The 22,007-nt window shown below is 38.0% G+C and overlaps 1 protein-coding gene across 3 annotated transcripts in view; it reads left to right on the top strand.

Annotated features, from left to right (window-relative positions):
* Window positions 1-16,475, top strand: part of LOC130574306 (solute carrier family 12 member 7-like) — a 63,870-nt gene extending 47,395 nt beyond the window's left edge. For 2 of the 3 annotated variants that reach the window (XM_057367462.1, XM_057367461.1), the window contains 7 exons: window positions 2,960-3,129; window positions 3,280-3,411; window positions 5,501-5,608; window positions 9,082-9,198; window positions 11,455-11,636; window positions 14,912-15,045; window positions 15,486-16,475. In XM_057367462.1, coding sequence (XP_057223445.1) covers window positions 2,960-3,129; window positions 3,280-3,411; window positions 5,501-5,608; window positions 9,082-9,198; window positions 11,455-11,636; window positions 14,912-15,045; window positions 15,486-15,577 — 935 coding nt within the window. In that variant the 3' untranslated portion in view covers window positions 15,578-16,475. The remainder of the gene's footprint in view (window positions 1-2,959; window positions 3,130-3,279; window positions 3,412-5,500; window positions 5,609-9,081; window positions 9,199-11,454; window positions 11,637-14,911; window positions 15,046-15,485) is intronic. The other variant, XM_057367463.1, reaches the window with a different exon arrangement.
* The last annotated feature ends 5,532 nt before the right edge of the window (window positions 16,476-22,007 follow it).

Raw genomic sequence — 22,007 nt, 5'->3', positions numbered from 1 at the left:
GAATGASAGTTAACGCACACTCTGTACACACTTTTGACATGTGAATCGCGTACAATGGATCTACAGTGTCTGCTTGTTATTTGAATCCCTATAAATTACCTTCAGCATAGTTAATTCTCCCAAGTATTGGATACCTTTCTCCGTAGCATTCCACCTGCTTGGGTGCACTGCTAGGTCATCCTTGACCTTTCCTTCATGCTTGACAGAAGTTGCCTCCAGAGGCTGAGTGTTACTGTCTTCTTCCCAATCACCTTGACAATGCTTACATCCCAAGTCAGGGACCCCAGTTGCTTGGCATCACTACCATCTATTTTCATATCATGGGCAGCAATATCCCAACATCAGAGCAGTTAAGTCACTAGGGGCTCACCCAGCTGTTTGGCTGAATTTTTTTTTGCATATCTTACAGCTCACCAGGAGATAGGGATTGAGTAGTTACCTTTGGCCTTGCCTGTTCCTCCTGTTGTGAGGGCCCTGCTTCCTCTTCGTCCCTCACTAAGTGAGCTGATTTTGTCTTGGATTTCTTTTTCTATATAAAGGGGTCTGCTACTGGTTCAGCTACAGTTTGGTCACAGGGCCTATAGGTATGGTTTCCTCCTCTTCCCCCTGAGACTGCTGTCTAGGATTGAGGAATGTCCAATAAATAGTAGCCAGACCCAGCACGTTGCAAAATTTCCCACCTCCCTGGAATTGCCACAGCATTTTTCTTTTAAGTATGCTGTCACTTTACCAGGGTCCAATAGTTGTTCAGGGGTGAAGATCCAAACCATTGGAGCAGAACAATCCTTCAAAAGATGGTCCATTTTCTCCCACCTTCCATGTCACTCATGACTATACATCTTGGGGCAGATCTCTGAATAACCTCCCTAGAAACTGCCTTCACTCTAAACATGGTGTAGACTGAGGAGACCTGGCAGCCTTAGCGCCAAGAATATTATTTCCTTAACATCCAGATGGAATTGAGAATTCTCAAAATGTAATGGGCTGAAGGGGGTGGAAAACACCAGGAAAAGGGGGTGAAAAGCTGGGGAAAGTCATCCTTCCCTGTTCCCCCCACAGAGTGTGTATGCTTATTAATAAACTCACAAAGGTGGTGCCTGACGTAARAGAGCAACACTCAATATACATCCCAAAGGACCATCATTGCCCTTGATGCTATCATGTCATAAACTGACATCCCACAGTAAATCAACAAAGAAATCCTGATCCCTCTCCCTACTCTGAAAAATACCATGGGGACCATATACAGGATTAAATACCACTCCCATRTGAACAGACCAAGCAACATTGTGACCAGTGGTTCCATACCTAAACCAACAAATGCCTAGATCAAATTTGTTTCCAGCCTGCTCTGGGCAGTCTGTTGTTATCGCAACCCATCGTGCCTCACCTCAGACACCAAATAAAGACTATTGTGTTTTAGGAATGGTACTCCAAACCATGCTTCCTCTCACTCACTTTCCGTCTTTCCTGTGGCTGGTTGGAAAGAACTGGAGGCAGAAAAGTTAAGGATCACAGGTTAAGAACAATTTCCTGGAAACAACAACAATGTTAATAACAAAAATTGAGAATGATTTTGTCTTGGTTTGAAAGACAGGTGTTTGCCAATGAAGGCAGGGACCTCCCTTGGAATGGTGGATATGACSTCCCTTCCCTCCAAATTATTATAGCTTTGAAAATCACAGGCTTTCAGGCAAGAATATGGGTAAAAGGGAGTAACAGTTTTTACTAATATGTATAACAAGATGAAACAAGTAGCAACAACGATAGCAACARCCAACCCAGCCACAAACCCAGTGRCAGCTTCACACATAGACACACCCTCCCCTTTGGTGCAGTTACAGTCGCAGTCAGCAGGGGCGCTGTTGGCTCCTGGCCGGGCAGCCATRTGTGATGATTTCCTGGCAGCTGTAGGARGCGCTGTGGCGCGGGTCCCGGCTCGGTTCAGATTTCCCACGTGGCCAAGGATGGGCACAAACCGGCAGAGATGGATGGAGAAAAGGTTCCCCTACAATCTCACAGGGGAAAACGCTGATCCTGATGYTCCCTGTGGACATCAGAACCAGATGCTCCCTCAGAATGGCTAGATGGGCAAAAAGACGAGCAGAATCCCACAGCTGTAGATGGGATGCAGCAGAACTCGACCACTGCAGCCAGAATCCCAGGGGTCCCCGGCAAGGCACGGAGTGGGGGGAAGAAGACCACAGTGCAGCAAACAGAAACCAATGACCAGATGCTGGGTTCTGCAGTATCAGGTCCACTGTCCTCCCCCAAGCCAGGCAGGATAGGAAGTGAAGTTCCTTCCCCGCCCACACACACGCCCTCCCTGAGGGCAAAACTCTCGTGAGAACTTCCCTCTCTCCAAAGAAAGGAAAAAAAAAACTGCCAGGCAGGAGAAGTGCCCAGGGAGACCCTTTGGGGTAGGGAGTAGGTTCTTTTGTCTTCTCCAGTCATCCARCCATCAAAAGAATGACTTGGCAATAAGTGTATCCCAGCAACAAAATKGGAAAGAAAATTCCCCAAGAAAGGAAACAAAAGGAGAAACCTTAAYGCACAACAGATTTACATGCAAAAATGTTCACCATAAAGCTCTACCAATCGCAGCTGTGACACTCCAGCCTCCCACCTCTGCCTTGGAGCTGGTGCCACACAACCACTCCCTCTGGCTTGGAACCAGCACCATGCTTATTCCACCAGAAGGAGCCCCTTCTCTTTGAAAGAGACTCCCCCCTGCCTCTKGCAATGGCATGAAGTSTAGRATAACCTCCAGGTCCTAGCCATACCCCTCCTTGCTACTGCAATAATTAACCTTGTCCTGGTCRGAACCAAGACACTCAGGATATTTCTCTTTTGCCTCAGCAGAATCTGGTAGGGTTTAAATTTTTGAATTTAAAATAAAAGCAAAATCTGTGAATGAAAACTAGTCATTATTGATTAAACGTCTTATTTTCCTTTACAGATACTGTACGGGAAACAACCGCAGCTCAGCAAGCGCTTTTGGTGGCTAAAAACATTGACCTGTTTCCAACAAATCAAGAACGTTTTACTGAAGGAAACATAGATGTGTGGTGGATTGTTCATGATGGTGGTATGCTGATGTTGCTGCCTTTTCTCCTTCGACAGCACAAGGCAAGGGCAACAGAAAATGGCTGGGATTTAATTTTCTAGTACTGGGGGGTTCTAAGCATATCTAATAAAATGCTCCTTTACCTTGTTAAAATTATGCATGGTAAGAGTAACCACCATGTTACAAATTGTTATAATGGATCTTTTTGGCAGGTTTGGAGAAAATGTAAAATGCGTATCTTCACCGTCGCTCAAATGGATGATAATAGCATTCAAATGAAGAAGGATCTTCAGATGTTTTTATACCATCTTAGACTGAATGCTCAAGTGGAAGTTGTTGAAATGGTTTGTTACTATGTATTTTTAAGGTGCAGCTGGGACTAAACTTGGGAAAATAGTTCTCTTTTCAAATGAAGCTATATGAGCCAAAATACAGAAATTGAAAGATTGCAGTCCTACAAAGAACAAAAAGTTAAGCATCATTATCTTAGYGTATTACAATGCTAGTGTATGCAGTGGTGAATTTCATGGGTTTGCCAACTAAGTTTGAGATGTTTGTTGTGTTAATATTTACTTTATTTATGAGGACTAGTCCATAGAGATGGTTCATTCAGGAAGGAAAAAGCTTGAATTTCTAGGAGGTAGTGAAATGGGAGATTGAACATGCTTAATCKAATAAGCTGTAACATATGGTATGAGACAGGATGAACTTGTCCATGTCTCCGTCTTCTGTAAGAATACTTCTCTGGAATAAGTATTCCCTAGGCTCAAAAGCGATTTGGTCGGTTGTTTTGGCATTGCCAGCCTTAGCCAGCACTGAACAGCAAGATAGTATAGCTGGTGTTTCACAAGTCAAGATAGTGACAAAACAAATTTTGTAACTTTTTTCCTTTTTCAAATATGGATCRTAAACAGTTTAAGAGAAAGGATTAAAGCCATACTCTGTCTAAGCCCACTTTTTTGGCAACTCAGGACTTAATATCCAGTGCTAAAATGTGACTAGCATAATGTTCAAAGTAAGACTCAAGAGAAAAAACCTCACTAGTTTCTAGAATAACCAGAACATATTTAAAAGATTTATCATGCTAATAAATCATTTAAAGAATCCTTTTAATTACTTAACAAAATAATTACTCATGAAAGATTTACTGTTCTTTGCTTAGGGTACTAAATATGGTAGTCTGAAATACTGTGGCATGTGCAGTTGAAAAAACACAGAGTGCCTAAAAAGGCTCAGCCTTGGTTGAGTTTTGAGCAGAAGGCAGTAAAGAAAGTTATGCTGGTTTTAGCTGGAGTAATTTTYTTCCCCAGGGGCAGGTATGGGCCTATGTTTTGGATTTGTGCTGAACACAGGGTTGGTAATATAGAGAGGTTTTTGTTATTGCTGAGCAGGGCTTACAAGATCTTTTCTGCTTTTCGTACTGCCACACTGGCAAGGAAGTTGGGGGAGGTTGGGAGGAGACACAGCTGAGACACGTGACCCAAACTGATCAAAGGAATATTCCAGACCATATGACATCATGCTCAGTATATAAGRTGGGGAGAAAAGAGAGGGACAGGGGAATGTTTGGAATTATGCTGTCTGTCTTTCAAAGTAACCTTTATGCATGATGAGTGCTGCCCATGGGAAGCAGTGAATTAATTCCTTGTTTTGCTTTGTTTGTGTGCACAGTTTTTGCTTTTCCTATTAAACTGTCTTTACCTCAACCCATGAATTCTCTAGTTTTTATCCTTCTGATTCTYTCCCAAATCCACTTGTGGGGGTGTGAGCGAGAGCCTGCGTGGGCCTTGGTTGCTGGCTGGGGTTAAACCACTACAGAAATACAATTTATTATTTTTTTCTGTGGGTAATATTGAATTCCAAGAATCTTCCAGAGGATAAGAGAKAGATACATTGCAAGTAAGTGACAAGACAGGTGACTGCTATAGGTTTTTATGTTGTATTTAATTTTGATTCARTGTGAGAATATGTGCCAGAATTTCTTCTTAGTGGCTTCTGTTTGTGAACATTTCTCACTGATGAAAGGATAATATGTTATTTGTGCCTCTGGGGAGTTTTTAAGGAAATAAGTGTACACACATGCTCAGGTGGCAGCAATGCAGACCCAGTGCTTCAAGTGCTTTCAGCTCTCGCTTCTGCAGCCTAGTTGGAATAGAATAGTGGAAAGTCTGTTTCAAGTACCTAAAATTCAGGTAAAACCACAATAATATTGCTACAGTAGGATAGTTCACTGTATGAAATTGCTGGTTGAAGATTAACTTTTGAGAATGAGGACAGAAGTGATTGATCAATTATATGCCTAGGATAACTCTAATGCTATAAATACATCCAGGACCACTGAATGGATACAGCTGTGACAGAGACACTGTCTGAATGTTATTGTTCCAAGTAGTACTGTTCTTCTGGTGTTTCTAATGCCAATTTCTTTTGCAGTTTGAAAATGATATTTCTGCATTCACGTATGAGAAGACACTTATGATGGAACAGCGATCTCAGATGCTAAAACAGATGCAACTATCAAAGAATGAAAGGGAAAGGGAGGTAGGAACTTTGGCTTGACAAGATGTTCCATAAAAAAATCTGAAAATACTATATTTTGGCTATGGTTTCTAATCCGTTTCTAACTAGTCAAAAACTTTCACAACTGCATTCTGTATTTCTCTACAACCAGTTTTACTTGCAAGGTTAAAGTAATGTGAGGAAAGAATTTTTTATTTAAACAGATTTTAAGAGTTTTCCCGGTCTTCTTGAGTGCAAATGTTAATTAGCAAAACATTTGAGCATCAGTGTGGAATATATTCAGAGCCTTTCCAAACTTGACATCAGTAGCTAAGGTTCATGATTATCCAAGTGGACTAATTAGCTTTGATTGTGATTTGGTTTTAGGATTATAGAATCATTTAGGTTGAAAAACACCTTTAAGTCAAGTTGAACCACTAACCTAACACTGCCAAGTCCACCACTAAACCATGTCCCTAAGTGCCATATCTGCATGTTGTTTAAATAACTCTAGGGACCTCAACCACCTCCCTGAACTGCCCATTCAAATGCTTGGTAATCCTATCCATGAAGAAGTTTTTCCTAATGTCCAATCTAAACATCCTCTTGTACTCCTTGAGGCCATTTCTCTGGTGATTTGTTACTGGGGAAAAGAGACCAACCCCCACCTCACTATGACTGTCTTCCAGGTATTTGAGTAGAGTGAGAAAGTCCTTCCTAAGCCTCCTTTTCTCCATGCTAGAGAACCCTAACTCTCGCATTCACTCCTGATATGACTTACAAATACATCATATTACACAATATAATGCAAATTTGTTCAAATCACACTGACCGTTTTTTAGTTTCTGCATTATTTTGAATGTTTTATGAATCAACTAATTTCTTTATGAAGCCAAAATTAGGCCAACAATCCTACAATATCAAGATGGAAGTGCTGTGTTTGCTACCCCCCTATYCTTTCTATTTTACACGTTGTAGTGACAAACTTCATTCAACTGTATTTCTATGAATATTTGTAACTTTTAAGTACTTTCCTTTAGGCTTGTGCTTCTACCCCTTCATCTATTCTGCTAACTCATTTATAATTATCAAGACTTTTTAGTGATGTAGAAGAAAGTGAATGCTCTGACTTTGCCAACACATAAAATTATTTCYGTCCCATGGCAAATAAGAGAACTCTACTGTGTTTAATTGATTATTTGTAAAACAGCTAGATTTTTTCTCTTGTGGTTTTCTTTTTTGGTGTWAATCCAACAAGTCCAAGCAGTTCGGGTTTTTAATGGGGTTTTTTCCTTTTATTTTTCCTCTTCTCTCCACTAATTTTTCCGCCTCACAGGATTTTTTTTAGGGTTCCTAAAGATGCCTGCTATTGTTACAATGATGTGCTGCTGGAAGTTCTCTTTCTTATCCATGTCATGGTAGTTTTTTTTCAATTTCAGCCTGCCTATTCATCTTTCCAGTAGAAAACCAAGCTTTTCTGTACATCTTATTCAGTCTTACTGTTTCTTTATTGAACAGTAGTATTTTTCCAGTAGAGTTTGAGGGATTTATCTATTGTAAACTTCAGAGGATTTAACTTCTAGATGAGTATTATGAGCTAGTGCTCTGTAGTCCATAGCACATAAATTGCAAAGGAGATGAAATAATTTCTCCTCAGCTCTGAACTGGTTGGAATCTGGACTATTTTTCAGAATATTGTTTGCTTGGAAGTTTTTATTTTCTATTCCCTCCATATAATTTTCTTTCTTTATTACTCACTTTTATCTGAACTTTACCATCACCATTGTGGCTTGGTTTGTTCCTTTGATGCCTGAAACACAGCTTACCTGAAACAGAGGCCAGACAAAGTTAGAAGAATAAAAAGCAGATAAATTTAATGAAGGCCTACTGGTATATTCAAGACAAACAAAAGCCTCCTCATAAGACTACACCCAAAATGGACACTGAGTCACGAGATCTTCACCTTTTATAAGTTCTATCTTAYTAACATATTGAGGCCCTGTTCTCCAATTACACCTTCAGRTGTTAATGTCAATCACCCCATGCTAGCTCCCCCCAATTCACAGTTGTTTACATATTTTGCAGCTCCGAGGCAGTAAGTTGTCCTTGAATTTTGGACCTRGAGGGAAATTGTTATGTCTAAAAATGGGAGAACAGTAGCTTAGCACAGTACACTAGAGAATTGCAAGAATATAGATATGTGAAAATATAGAAGCTAAAAATCCTAAGGCATCACCTTCTTTTCAGGCAGGGTAAAATCTGAGACATTCAAAATACCATTGAATTTATTTCAAAGCCTGAAGTAAAATCCTTGATAATTCCAAGAACCTCTGGTACTTATTGCCTTCTCCAAGGACAAAAGTCATATCCATCTGTTGTTTCTGATTAGGATATCTAAATCTATGCTGTTCTTTTGTATTTTCATAACAAGTGGTTTATTTATATCTTCACTTCCTCTTGAGCTACAAGTCAAGTATATCCACGCAGTGTGCCAGGCCCATTCTTAATCTTTTGTTAAATGAGCTGAGCCATTCCTTTGATTTTTGTGTTCACCTCCAAAATAATTCTTTTATTAGTTCACAAGTTCAAATTAGCAGTGCTTTTTTTTATGCTCTGTCTGCAGGCATTCAAATACAATCTGGTATTCCATTTGGTTTTGTACTTCTGTGCTTCTGTTCTTTTGCTGTTTCATAGGCATTCTTTCATCACCCTCACTCTCCCTTCTTCTGTCACTTTTTAAAAATAGAACTGATTTGATCTTGTCTCCGGGTTTTCTTGTAGAACTGGGGATTGAGGACTCATCAGACTTTTGTTTACTTTTTTGAAAAACTTGGTCCATTTGCTTCTATCCAAGTGTAAATATAGCATGTGCCTGCMAAGCATAAGATAGGCAATTAGGTGTAACTGGCAAACATTTATTTAGTTGACTTTGACAACAGTGCTACAAAGGGGAAAGAAAATGTAGAGCTTAATTTACTTCCTTGCTTCCATTTTTGGTGGTTGGCTTCTTTCTCTGGTTAATTCTCACTGAAGACTCTTGGGCCAGGCAGTGATAATGAGACCTGTGAGAAGGTAATCCTTCCACCACCAAATTGTGTTGGATTGTGCTGTTAGGTGAGATTGTCAGAAATTTGGGTGCATGCAGGTGAGGTGCACAATTATAGTGTGTGAATCATTAGATTTACAGGTTTTTAGAGTTGGAAAGAAGCTTTCTCACATACTTCATTTTTTTTCATGGTTTTGATTGTAATTGAGCAAAAAAATTCCCCTGAATATATGAATGGATGTGACCCTCACAAACAAGTTAATATTTGAGCTTCCCATAGAGGCTGAAGGACTTAATTGGCTTCATGTTTTCACAGATGGTTGTAAAGGGAATTCATAACTAACTACTAAACATTTTAAAAAGAGCCTTATAAGCTGATACCACATCTCATCTATTTAAATGAAGAATAGTGTGATATCTGCTTTATTCTGTAGACTTTTTTTTGTCATTGGTAACCTTTTTATCCCAGATTCAGAGCATCACCGATGAGTCTCGAGGCTCAGTTAGAAGACAGAGCTACTCCAGTCCATTGTCCATTGTCCAAGATGCTCAGGCACTGCTGACTAATGATTATCAAGAGGAAGAGGTAGTTGGACACAGTGCTGACTAGACATGTTTTCCCATTGCAACACTTGAAGTGCCACTATTGCAAACTGAACCACACATGAACAACTTAATCATTCATTGTTATGGAGTAGTGTTTAATCAATTTTTCTAAATCCATTATCTTACCCTGTATTTCTTGTCGTTGATGATGCTTCTGTGACATGAACCGTATTCTCTTTCTCACACTTACTTTCCATAAAAGAAACACATTTCTGAGAGTGCCTGTTTTCTTAAGAGCCAGAAGCAGAGTGTTACATGAAGAAACATACTTCACAAACATGCTTTCACAAACCATTGACTTCCTTTTTAGTTCCTCTTTTGAAGGACTGAAGATTCTCAGAGATCGTATTGATATACTAGGTCTTTTAAGGAAATTTTCATGCTTTTTTGCAAGCCATTATTAACCCAAATGTGTCATTACTGCATTCTACATAGAAATGGACTGATGATTATTTCAGTGTGCACTTGAAGTGTTGCTCATATCTAAAATATGTAGCCTAGTTTGTAGAAGTGCTGTATACGTTTGTGTTCCCATTCATGAATTATGAAAGCAATCTGTTGTGTTTCATATTTGATTGAATTTGATATTAAAATATTGAATTTGATATTAAAATAGCGCTAACAGCTATTTTAGCAGTAATAGCTGCTTTTGTTGTCTTTACATTTTTATAAACATGTATTATAGGTCTAGAATTTCTCACTAGAATTGGTCTCACTGTCTTTCTAAAAATGGCAAATTTTCTTCCATTAAAAYACAGTTATACTGAACTGGTCTTCCAGTTTTTACTTCGAAATTTAGTTCATTGGATACTGCTGCATGGTATTTACAATATTGGCTTATATTTGTTAGCTTTTTCATTCTCATGATAGAACTGTATTCTCAGTAACTTCTGATTTGTGGTCTTGATTCATCATTTAATCACCTGTGAGCATAGGAAAACCATCAGATTTAAAGATATTTATGTGAACCTCAGAACTGAACTCTAGAATTTGGAAATCCTGAAAGATAGGGACTAGGAAATAATTTAGAGACTATACAGAAGTCCAAAGCCATTTACGACCACCTGCAATTACAGTTTGTGAACCACTAGAGGAATTGCTTTTCTGAGAGTAAAAGTAGTATTTTCATCTGTTTGGGTTTTATTCATGCTTTTTATTGACCTGCATGAAATTCTTAATTTTTTTCTCAATTAATTCCTTCCAGATACATGGAAGGACCATGGCTGTGTCTAATATGAGAGTAATTGAGGTTTCCAAAYGGAATAAGAGCTTCAACTCATGATTTACCAAGTCTGAATAGCTTTCAGAACTGTTAAATATCTTAAACAAAAAGCAAACAAACCAACAAACAATCACAGGMAAAAGGAATTCCACCTCCAAAACAGAAAAATCCAATGCACAAAAATAATCCTGTCCCTAAATACCAATTCACTTTTAATTTTTAGAGTGTAAGATACTGTATTTGTGTTGCATTTGATGGAAATAGAGAAGCCTATGGACAAATGATTGTGAAGGAAAGTAATAAATAATGTGTTAAATATGTAATCTTTTTTTCCTCAAAAGAAGCAAGGGGGATGGAAAACGGAAAACACAATGTTGTTCCCACATGCATATGCACTTTTGTGTTCTTGATCWGAGTTTTTACTGTTAAAAGGGTAGAGAAGACTACTTTATGGTTAGGTTGGCTGGATTTGTTTATGCTCTTGCTCATTTTTAATATGCTCTTGCTGGCATTAATAATCTAACCTAATAATCTAAATCTACAGCTAGCTTTCAATTCAGCTAGTCCCATACTGGTTTCATGAGTCATGTGATAGTTCAGCTAATGGCACGTGAAATGGACAATGTTTACAACAGTATCTGAGAAAACAATGTAACTGGTAAACAGTGAAAGTACTGGCTTTCAAGTTTTCAGTGGCCATACACACTGATATTAATGAAGGACCCTCTGATGGAATTCAACTTCACTTTAGTTCATTACAAAACGTAGTATTCCAGGTAAGATGTAGTCTTGTAAATATAAACAAGTAAGTACTTGTTTATACAGTATTTACAAGCAGTTACACTTCATGCTGAAGTCACAATAGTCTTGTATTTGTTCACAAATTAGGGTGCATTTTACTTTAGCTTCTTTGTTTCTGCTGCTGTGAAATTCCTTTTCAAAATTTGAATTACGTGTAATTTAAAAATGCTGCTTTTGGCTGAATCTTGGGGTGATTATTTGTTTTGTGGCCAGGCCCAGCTGATCCATGATAGAAACACTGCCTCACACTCTGCTTCAGCAGTCGAAGCAAGTGTGGCTACTGCTGTGTCAGAGAAAGTGCAAATGACCTGGACTAAAGAAAAGTTTGTAGCGGAAAAGCATAAAAACAAGGATTCGAATGTGTCTGGCTTTAAAGATATTTTCAACATGAAGCCGTAAGTATGCGTATGGTATTTGGAGCTTTCTATTTCATTGTGTGTATCTTAATGGGGGCGGGGGTTCTATTTGGTTGTTTTATCTGGATTTTGTTTTTTTTAAGAAATACTGCTTTATTTAAAATTGAATACAAAAATCTTTTCATGCACTTCACTTAAATAGCATTCTTATAAGAATAGCATGGCCTTGGGTGGAATGACTGTCAAGAGTCATTCACAAGAATGTCATGAGTGAAATTTAAAAATGACAGACTCCAAGCTCTAAACTCAACTTCTGGATTGTATCAGAAAACATATATGTTTAAGACTTAATGATGGTAATTTCTATTTTTTTCCCCCCTGTAGGTGACAAATTAGTGTATATGTCCCTGTATATTTACTGTGTTTGTTATTWGAGGGAGTACCAAAGAAGCAGATAGTTTTTCAAGACATTTAGCTTATGTTTTTGATTTTGGGTGCGTGTTTTTTGCGTGTGGAGGGTGTTTCATTGGGATGAGAGAGTGATTGKGTTGGATTTTTTTGTTTGATTGGTTTTTTTAATGGACATTTAGCCCTCATCCTGTRAATTAAAGCAATATAAAATTAGTGTAAATATATATGTTGTGCTGTGATATGTATTTCTGGTTTAAATATTCCTTAATGCCTTTTTCTTAAATAGATAACATGTACTCCTGGCGTCAAACCAATGTAGTAGAAACAAAAACAATGACAAAAGGAAATCAGCCTGTTTGTTTCCTCATGTTGTGATTTTAAGCACACACATACATCTTTTCTGAGTTCTGGAAGAATGTATTTAGAAGTGTAACTTAAATTATTTTCTGCATATGTCCAAAGCAAAATTGTGGATGTCTAGGGAAATCTTAATATCTAAARGAAGTACATCTTAAATCTAGAACTTTAAAACAATGCAGTTAAAAACCATGTTTAAAAACAGTACCTTAAACCCTAAGTTGTTTTGTGGATTTGCTTTGAGCTCTTTAGAAACAGTTTGCCTTCTGCACATTCAAAAAAATTATCATACTCGTGCTCTAAAGCATTGTCCTGGGCTTCATTATACTCTAATTATTAGGGATTTTTAAAAAGTAATATCTTTGAATTATTTCTTATTGCTACTTTAGAATTGTGTAAGACACTGATTTCAGATATTTTAATACTACTATGTATAGTTGGGGTAGAAATTACAGTTCAAACTTGGTGTGCCTGTACAGTATATTAATATTGTTGACTTTAAAATGTATCTGATGGCAGAATTTTTTTTTCAATGCATTTGCTTTCCTTTCACATAGAGAATGGGGAAATCTGTAAGTCTAAGTTTCACTTCGCTTAAGCAACATAGGCTAGGTTCTCTGGCTTTTGTGATCTTGTACCTTGTATGCATGTTTCTATGTCATAATTTGCAATGCATGTATTCTTTTGTTTTTTGTTTAATATACTGTGATTTAGCACATCGCTGAAAAAATATTGATCTTTGTGACTTGTTAATGTTCTCTTAACTTTCCATTTAAGGTAAGTCATAAAACATGTGTTTTAGTTTCTGTAAGAATATAAAAATTGACAGTACTCCTCTGCACCAGCGTAATACTTAGTTTTCTAATTAACTTCATTAAAAGATGGAGATATTTTTATTCTGGAAAAACAACCTCCCATTATGCTACTAGTTGGACAATAAGGAATATTTGTTCACAAAGGGAACTTACATGTTTCCTCAAAAGTCAGTTCCTGCCTGACTTCTACCAGCCCCGTAGAAATAAGTTCTGGCATACATTGGGCATGATAGCACACAAAAATGGGATACTGCGTCTCTTGAGTGGAACTCGCTTGACTGCTCTGCTTTTTTTCAGAGTTCAGCATTATCTTAATCTTGTCTGCTTTACAAATYTAGCTTCTTATGAAAATTTTGGAAGTTTACTTTTTCTATTATTTATGATTTCAGTTCTACAAGTGCATGAAGAATAAGTGATGTTAGCCTCAGTTCACATTTTACAAATGAGCCCTTATATCAGTCCTGAATTTTTGCCCACTCCTTCACAAATGTACACCCTGAATTTTATTTTCAGTTTAACAGTGTTTCAGCTTCAGTATTTATACATCTCAGTTATATCTTGCCTCTCTTCATAATTCTTGTTTAGTCTTCTCAAGATGCAGTTCTGCTTCTAAAAACCTGAGCTTCAAGCATTCCTTTGTTCCATATATGGTTTTTGTACAGTTGGTTCTTAGGATAGATGGCTACCGTGATAGAAAATCCCCCAGGAGGGATTGATAAACTCATTTTTAGAAATGTCATTCTCTTGTAGGGGGAAGATGGGGGGGCAAGGCATAGGGAATCAATTGAATTGATAGGGCTGGTTTCCACTGGCCACTACATTTCAAAACAAATGCCTTTTTATTATTTATTTATTTATTTTGAAGATCTACTGTTGGACAGCAGATCTTCTGGATAAATGGGCTATGGTAGAATTTGAATATTTTTGTCACACTGTAGCGTAAGACTCGTTTCCAGCCTTGCCTAGCTTTGCATAGGTAGCTGTTTCTTGGGAACTGTAAGGAAACTGCTCTTTTATTTTGTTCTGAAAAACAATTGAGTCATACAAGAGACATATTGAAATAAGGATTTTTTTTTTTAAACCCTAGCAGTTTTTTCATCTTGTGCACAAATCTATAACAATTGTAATTGTAGATGAAACAAGAAAAATATTAGGTAATGTTGGTAAAGTAAGGGACAGACCCAATTTCTGTTCTCTGGGTACTGCCTTACTCTTATGACATTAGAAGCTCGTAAGTTTGTCAAAATCCTGTGGTGTTTCTGAAYGTTTTTTCAGATCAGCATATAGAATTTTGTGATGTTTCCAAAGGAGCATGAGTAAAAACCTTTTACTATATAACATAAATACAGTGATCTTTCCATTGCATTTAATTTCCGCATTTGGAAATCCTTGTATAATTCCAGTTACTTTTTTATATATGTCAGTAAACTGGATTCTTAGTGGTTCTTGTCCGAACTTTAATTTCTGTTGAAACCTAGGCTTTGATTCATCTTGGTAAAAGATAATTGACAACTGAAAGATTTGTGCATTCTGACAATTTACTTAGACTGCTTGAATTTCAGAGTTAAATGTTCTTGTGAAAGGTATTACATTTTCTTATTTATTGTGAATGTGTACAAATACATGTGTCAAKGAAAATAGCTTTACATATTTTTAATTTCAAATAAGTAGCATATAATTCAATTACAAAAGTAGTATAACAATGCTTAAAGATGTTTCTTTGCATACTAGGAATCAATCAAATGTGAGAAGAATGCACACTGCTGTGAAGCTCAACGGAGTAGTGCTTAATAAATCACAGCATGCTCAGCTTGTTCTCCTGAACATGCCTGGACCTCCTAAAAACAGAAAAGGGGATGAAAACTGTATCCTCTACTCTGTTGATTCCATATTTCTTGAAACTGAGAATTTGATTTTTGTGATTCTGCCACTGTTTACCTGTTGGGGTTACCATTAGTAAGTATGGTACAYATAAGTCTGCTTTAAAAAATATCACATAGAGAGTTTTAAAAAACCTTGATTAAAGGGGGGGGGAATTTATTGATATAAAGCATTTCTTAACTTTAAACAAATTCTAAAACTTGTTGTTTTGTCTTTTTTGTAGGTGAGTAGGGCAAAACTAGAAACTACCCCCAAGTTAGGCCTCATTTCTACTTGAATAACCAGATAACAGGACAGAAAAGGGCAGAAAAACTCTGATTAAACTGTTGAACTCTATTTTTCCATTATATGTCACACTTTTTGAGAGATTACTAGTTATTTTGTTTATCTTCTGAATAAATTCCTTGACCAAATGGTATTTCAGACATGGAATTTCTGGAAGTTCTGACAGAAGGTCTGGATAGAGTTCTCCTAGTCCGAGGCAGTGGACGTGAAGTCATCACCATTTATTCTTAATCTGTTTGTATGTGCTTTTCAAACACAATACACCCCCAACGTAAGAAAACTAAGTTTTTTGCCATAATTTGGGCAGCTTTACTGTGTTCTATTGCATTGAAAATTACCTGCAAGCTGAATATTCTGATGATGCATTCTTTTTTCCTAGTAAGATGTTGTATTTAAATAATATTTTAAGCAGATTTATGTAGAAAATATTTCTGTGCGGAATTAATAAATAGTGAATGGGTTAGGATATCTATATATATCATGTTCTGACACTTGTTAGGATGTGRTAAAACAAGAACATTGGTAATGCAGTCGTAATTTTAAAAATGGAAATGTAAGCAACTTTTGATTATTTTAATCTTTATTCTGCATCTACATAAAAGGGAAAGGTTTTAGAAGAAGAGTTCTTCTTTCCTTACAAAAATGCTGCTATGTTGCTTCTGTTGGAATTAGTCCTGGTTCAGGAACCTTCCTTCAAAGATGTATATAGCCTGTCAAATTTGTCTATGATGTATGTAAAGAGTTTCCCTGAAGTTCATGATTTGCCATACCTGTTAAAAATAACATTTCTTTATTTAAAATACATAGATAGCTGAAGCCCCCAGGTGATAATAAATAGACAAGCTCTATGGGTTCTTTTTCTTGAGGTACTGGCAGTTATCTTCATATTGCACRATTATACCAGTGATGAAACACGAGAGCATCCAACTCGTAGGAAGGCTATGGTGCAGAAATTCCACCTGGTTCCAAGTATAATTGTAACAGTTGATAAACCACAGCAAGGTGGTTAATGAAATGCAGTCTCTTGTTTTCAGATATGTATATTTTGAAAATATTGTAAGTCTGTGTTGSTGATTGAAATAAAATCTGCTTTTCTGAACTGAACAAGCTCTGAAGTGTCTTTCATTTGAAATTGTTGAATTTGTTGGATTATTGAATGGTTTGGGTGCTCAATAGAAACTTTTTAATTCTATTACAGTTCTGTTCCTTTTCAGGCACTCTTTAATTTTGTAAATGTTGTTTAAGACCTAAAATGTATCAGAAGATTGTTCTGCTTTAAAAAGAATGGGTTTATTTCAGCATACAAACTCTTGTTTTGGTTTTTCTTATTCTTTTATAACACAATCAAGGTGTCTGTTGCTCAGACTAGAAGAGCAGTGAAGCAGTGCCCAAGTACCTGGCTAGGCTCAAGGCCAGTGCTTTTATCACAACACKCTCAGGTGAAGACAAAGCAATATACAGCAATAGCTGAAAGTGGCCATTACCTCTCCCTGTACTTCCATAAACAGGAACAGAGGAAATTAAAAAGTAATTAGATGACTCAGTGAAGTCCTCAAAAACACTTCTGGTATAATCAGAAGGCACTTGGAAAGACATGGTGCACACCAGAATGCACCCGTATACCCCTGGGTGTGACTGCAGCTATATGCATTGGGTTAGGAATAGGAACTCTGTATAGGCACTAAGAGATACCTTGGGGATGCACCAAAGACACTCCAGGAACTCTTAGGCACAATGAAAGACACATGGAGGCCTGTGGACAGATCAGAAGGCATCTGAAGATTCTAGATTTGTGCAGCATATCTATTGAACTAAAAAGCATTCTCAGACCAGTGAGAAGGAAAATGTCATCAAATGCCCCTACTACACTCCAGATGACTCTAGGCTTTTCATAAGACATATTAGAAGGCACTCCATGGGCTATGGCACAGGGCCATCAACAGGCATTCATAGACATCTGTAGATGGCTCATACTTTAAATTAATAAAAAGACTCAGTTATAGATGGGCTTTCAGAGGCACCTGTGCCTACCAAGCGCTCTATGAGGGCCCTTAGGTGCAAGGCAAGACTGATATAGTTTTCTTTGTGTGTACCAGAAAACATTTGATGAACATACAGAAATGGCGGTAGAGGACAAACCTTTCAAGCTGGAAAGTACGAAATGTCGACTTGGGAAGATTCTGAAACAGATCATCTGAAACAGATGAACTTCTGAGACTTTTAATATGTCTGTTACAGGGACCAGCCATGCTGCAATGGAGGAGGAGATATGAACACTCTCATGTCAGCTTCATTGTTTTGAGACTTTCTTGTGGGTGCACAATATTAAGAATTATGGCTTATGAATTACCAAGCACTGTGATTTAAGTGGTGGATAGGTGAATTCACATGCTAGACTGATCAGGGCAAAATGCCAAAATTGAGGCCTTATTTGTGGTGATACTTTGTTATATTTCTAAATGACCTCAGAAGAAAGAGCTAAAGGGCAGTTTCACACTTATTCTCACCTGCAAATTGCTGTCTCCTGCACCTTAAATATATTAGGAAGTGAGGTTAGAATCCATTAACTTATGGTGGTAAATGATAACCGCAGATCCGATAGTTGCTGAACCCCTGAGGCTTTCATGCTTTTTGATGTTGGGTAGAAAATGCACCTTGATTGAGGAGGAAGTCTCATCTCACTAGTTTGTTGGCTACATAATTCTTTTGAGTATTGGTCAGAGATGCACAATAGTGTCATAAACTATTAAACACCATGGCTTGAGTGGTAAGTAGGTAAATTCACATGCTAGACTGGTGAAAAGGGAAAAAGGGATTGTGCCCATGTCATTTGCTTTTTGTGGCATTTCTTACTGAGTTTGTAAAGTTAAGCTTAAATCATAGAGTAACTTGTCCTGTGAATTTGAGAGTTGCAAAGGCCAGTGGCATAGGATTTAGGTAGTAGAGCAAGCTGAGAGTTCCTGTGATGCTAGGGCTCTGAAGGGCTGCCATGGAGCTTTTGGATCTTCAAAAATGATGCCTAGAAGCACCTTTTAAGTTTTGGTCTCTCTCCTGGAGCTGGTCTCGCTTGAGGGTGAGAGTTTAGCTGCACGTGAGGCTTAGGCAGAATAAGTGTAGAGCTGCAGTGTTGATCAGCAGCTGGCCCAAGCAATTGATGTAGAATTAGTCCTAAACAGCTTCCCTCTCTCCTCACCTGAGAACTCAATGACAAAGAGTAAAAATGAGACCCATATTTGCCTGAAATGCCAGCAATGTTTCAGTTCTAAACACACTTTGAAGGAGACAAATCAAAAAGTTGTGAATGGAAACAGGATTTTGTTGTATGGTGGGTTTTTTTTTTTTTCCTGTTTCTTTTTTCAGAGCCGATGCTCTGAAGCATTAACACAATGCATATAGGCAGGAGCGGATTGATGTGTTCTTCAGTTTAGCTTGAAAACAGAATCCCTTGCAGTTTGGCAAAGAAAAGCTACCAAGAGGGCAGCAGGAACACCACCCAAGCAGTTAGTTTCCTGAAGAGTGAGAACGTGAAGAATAAGGATTAGTACTGACCAAACACAAATGTAGAAGAGGTGTGTAGCACTGTAGAATAGTTTCAAAAGTATGACACAAGTCAATGATAAGCATACTTCTTACTTTTCAAAATTTGCCCAGCTGTGCTTCTTGGCCAAGGATGCATGAGAAGTGCTTGTAATTGCACACCGGGAGATCTGAGAAGTGACAGCTTCAGATAGTGCAGCAAGCCTGGAGCCCCTTTAAAGCACAGGCTCTTTTGTGGAAGCAAGATGCCCTGAGGAAATGGAGCTAAGGGTARTGCAGTGCTCATTCCCTCTCCAATCTTGCATTGAGCAAGAGAAACAGAACATAAGTGGTGCCTTGATAGTGTAAGAACAGCAAGCATGCATTTGCCTAGCTACGGTGGGATTGGTGAGGTTGAAAGCCTGCATGACTCTGAGTACTTTTTGTATGGGAGCAGGAGCTGGACTCAGAAAAAAATTGAGAACATGTGCTGGTACACTTAGTTACTAAGACAAGCACATAGCCCCAGTTGGGTGGTGCTGTTGAAAGGCTGCCAGGAGAAGATGAGGGCCAGCTTTCTGTCCTGACACCTTTTGTGTGAGAACAGTTGCTGGATGTTTTCATCCACTTGAGATGAGTTTTAGTGTGTGTGATGGTACCTTTACTGTCAAGGAAAGGAAAAACTCTCTGGTTGTGCTGTTAAATAGGTAAAAGCCAGCAGTAGCTTTTTGTCCTGGCATCTTTTGTGTAGGACTCTTGCTGGACATTTTCATTTTTACAGCTGGGCGCTGGAGACGGAGAGATTTACTTTGCAAGTGTTTTATGTTGCCTTTACTTTGCAAGGGAAGTGCATAGCAGTACTGTTGGTTATGCTATGAAGTGTGCCAGAGGCCAGTAAAAACAGTTYGCTGTCCTGGCACATTTTGCGAAGGAGGAGTTACTGGACATTTTCAGTTTTGGAGCTGGACCGAGGCAAGAATGTAAGAATATGATGATGCCTGCAATTAAAAGTCAAGTGTATAGCACCAGCATTGGTGGCACTATTGAAAGACTGTCAAGGGAAAGCAAATGCTCTTCAGAAAGCTCTTTCACCTTTTTTACAAAAGCTAAAGTTAAAAATTTGCTGTCTATTAACATTTGTATGTGTAAAGTTCAGGTGTTTACCTGCGGTATTACCACTGTTTATCCTGAATGATACACTTTTSTTATTGCTGCTTTTGTGTTATTGACAGATCAATAAAACACTTGGATACCAATTTGCTTTATGCTACATGCAGCAAGTCTTCCTGGCAACAGTTAAGGAAAGTGACACAATTGTTTAGACAAGTTTAAAAAAAAAAAAAAACAGGTCAATTAAATATCTCTGAAAGAAGATATAATGTATTGGGGGCAAAGACTTACAATAGGTCACCCCAGCAAGTTTGTTTGCATCCTTGGAATGCTGTAGGTATTTTCTCCCCCATAAGATTTATTTCTGGAATGATCTATCAGGCTAAAAGGGAAAACAGCAGTTTGCTTTTGGAGATATTACTACAGGCTGCAACAGAYAGCCCTGGCTGAGTTCCTCACTGAAAGAAAGAAAATTTTGTGTCTATGTGAATAAACTGTACTTTGTAGCAAAAAACTGTTGTTTACATGGAAAACAATAATACAAAATGCTGGTGCCTCTGSCCAGTCCTGTTACTAAGTGATCATAATCACCTCTTAGAAACTGGGAAAAAATAGTATGCGCGTATCTATACCACTACCGATGCCTAAAGGCTTACATTTATCTCTGGCTCTTTTTGTTTTTTCTCGTCCCAACTCCCCTTGGTAAGTGCAAACCCAACCCTCACATCACAACAGTRATGCTAATCAGCACTGGACTGATAAGTCCAGTGTACTGGGTTGGTAATGGTTGGTACTGCTGGTAGTGGTTGGAAAGAGCAGAGCTGCATCCAGGGCAAAGGGACTCAAGCTGGAGGGAACTGCAGCAGCAATGCTTTTCGCAAGCAGAGTTAGGAAACAAAAGAAACTGTGAATAGACAACGCCAATTCATGGAATGACCTGAGTTGATACTGAAAAGGAAGGGTGGGCTTTAGTTGTAGAGGTTCAAGAAATACTGACCTCCTTACTCAGAAAGAGGCAAGCCATGAAGAAGAAGAGGTCATGGACAACATCTCTTCCCTGTGTTAGAGAAATTTATAAATGGAACATAGTTTAGGAGAAAGTACATTTTAACCCCCTTTGGGTCTGTTTTATGCACAATTGTTAAGCAAAAGAGATTTCATGTCTTTGTTGTTTTTGGTTTTTTTTCCTTAGCCTTCTAAAAGAGAAATCTGTGTGAGCTATAGTTATCTGTGTTTTAGGATACTGATCAGCTTTCAAGCTGAGATTGTTCTGAAATAAAGCAAAGTATAAGAAACATGATCTTGTCCTTTTGGTTACAATCATGTGTAATTTAAATCTACCATACATTAGCCAAAAGTTGTTGTGGTATAAAAGCTATTTAACTGCATAAATGATGAACCCTCTTTGTGAATAATTTCTCGTGTTTATGCACATTACCAGTATTTTGCCAATGAAGAAAATCCTCACAATTGYGGACAACTAGATATTTCATCAGAARCGCAGATAATTTTTGTCTCACAGCTAGTCTAATGTCTGAACTTTTTATGTTATGAACCCTGTTTTTCATTTTTTAGGCATAAACAATACACTCAWTGAAATGTCTGAAGGAGACACTGGATGAGAAAAAAAGAGAGAAAAAAATGGGTCTTGAAAGGTTGATGCAATTTTGTTCTATTATCAGAGGAAAAGACTGCTTCGATTACCATACCAAAATATTTGTCTTCCACATCTCTTAGAAACCTGTTTACTCAAAAACAGTCACTACACTGCAAATACTGCATATTCTAGTATGTCCCCAGATAACTGATTAAAGAAGTTGGGCCCCTTGTGCAGCAGAACAAGTCCACTTTTTTCTGAACAGTTTCCTGAGCAATGCTATGCTTCCTAACATTTTCTCATGATTAAACGTGCCAGGAGACAAATGTGTTTTGTCGCACCTTGCTCCCTAGGTTTGGAAAAGTTCATCTGCTCCACAGTCTTTCAGGCAGCTTTCTTCCCTTTACATCCTGCAAACTTCACTCACGCTGTTCCCTG

Source organism: Malurus melanocephalus, unplaced genomic scaffold (assembly GCF_030028575.1).
Source record: "Malurus melanocephalus ecotype Western Australia unplaced genomic scaffold, MMel_1.1 scaffold_79, whole genome shotgun sequence".
Taxonomy (NCBI): domain Eukaryota; kingdom Metazoa; phylum Chordata; class Aves; order Passeriformes; family Maluridae; genus Malurus; species Malurus melanocephalus.
This window is presented reverse-complemented; position numbering and strand designations above follow the sequence as displayed.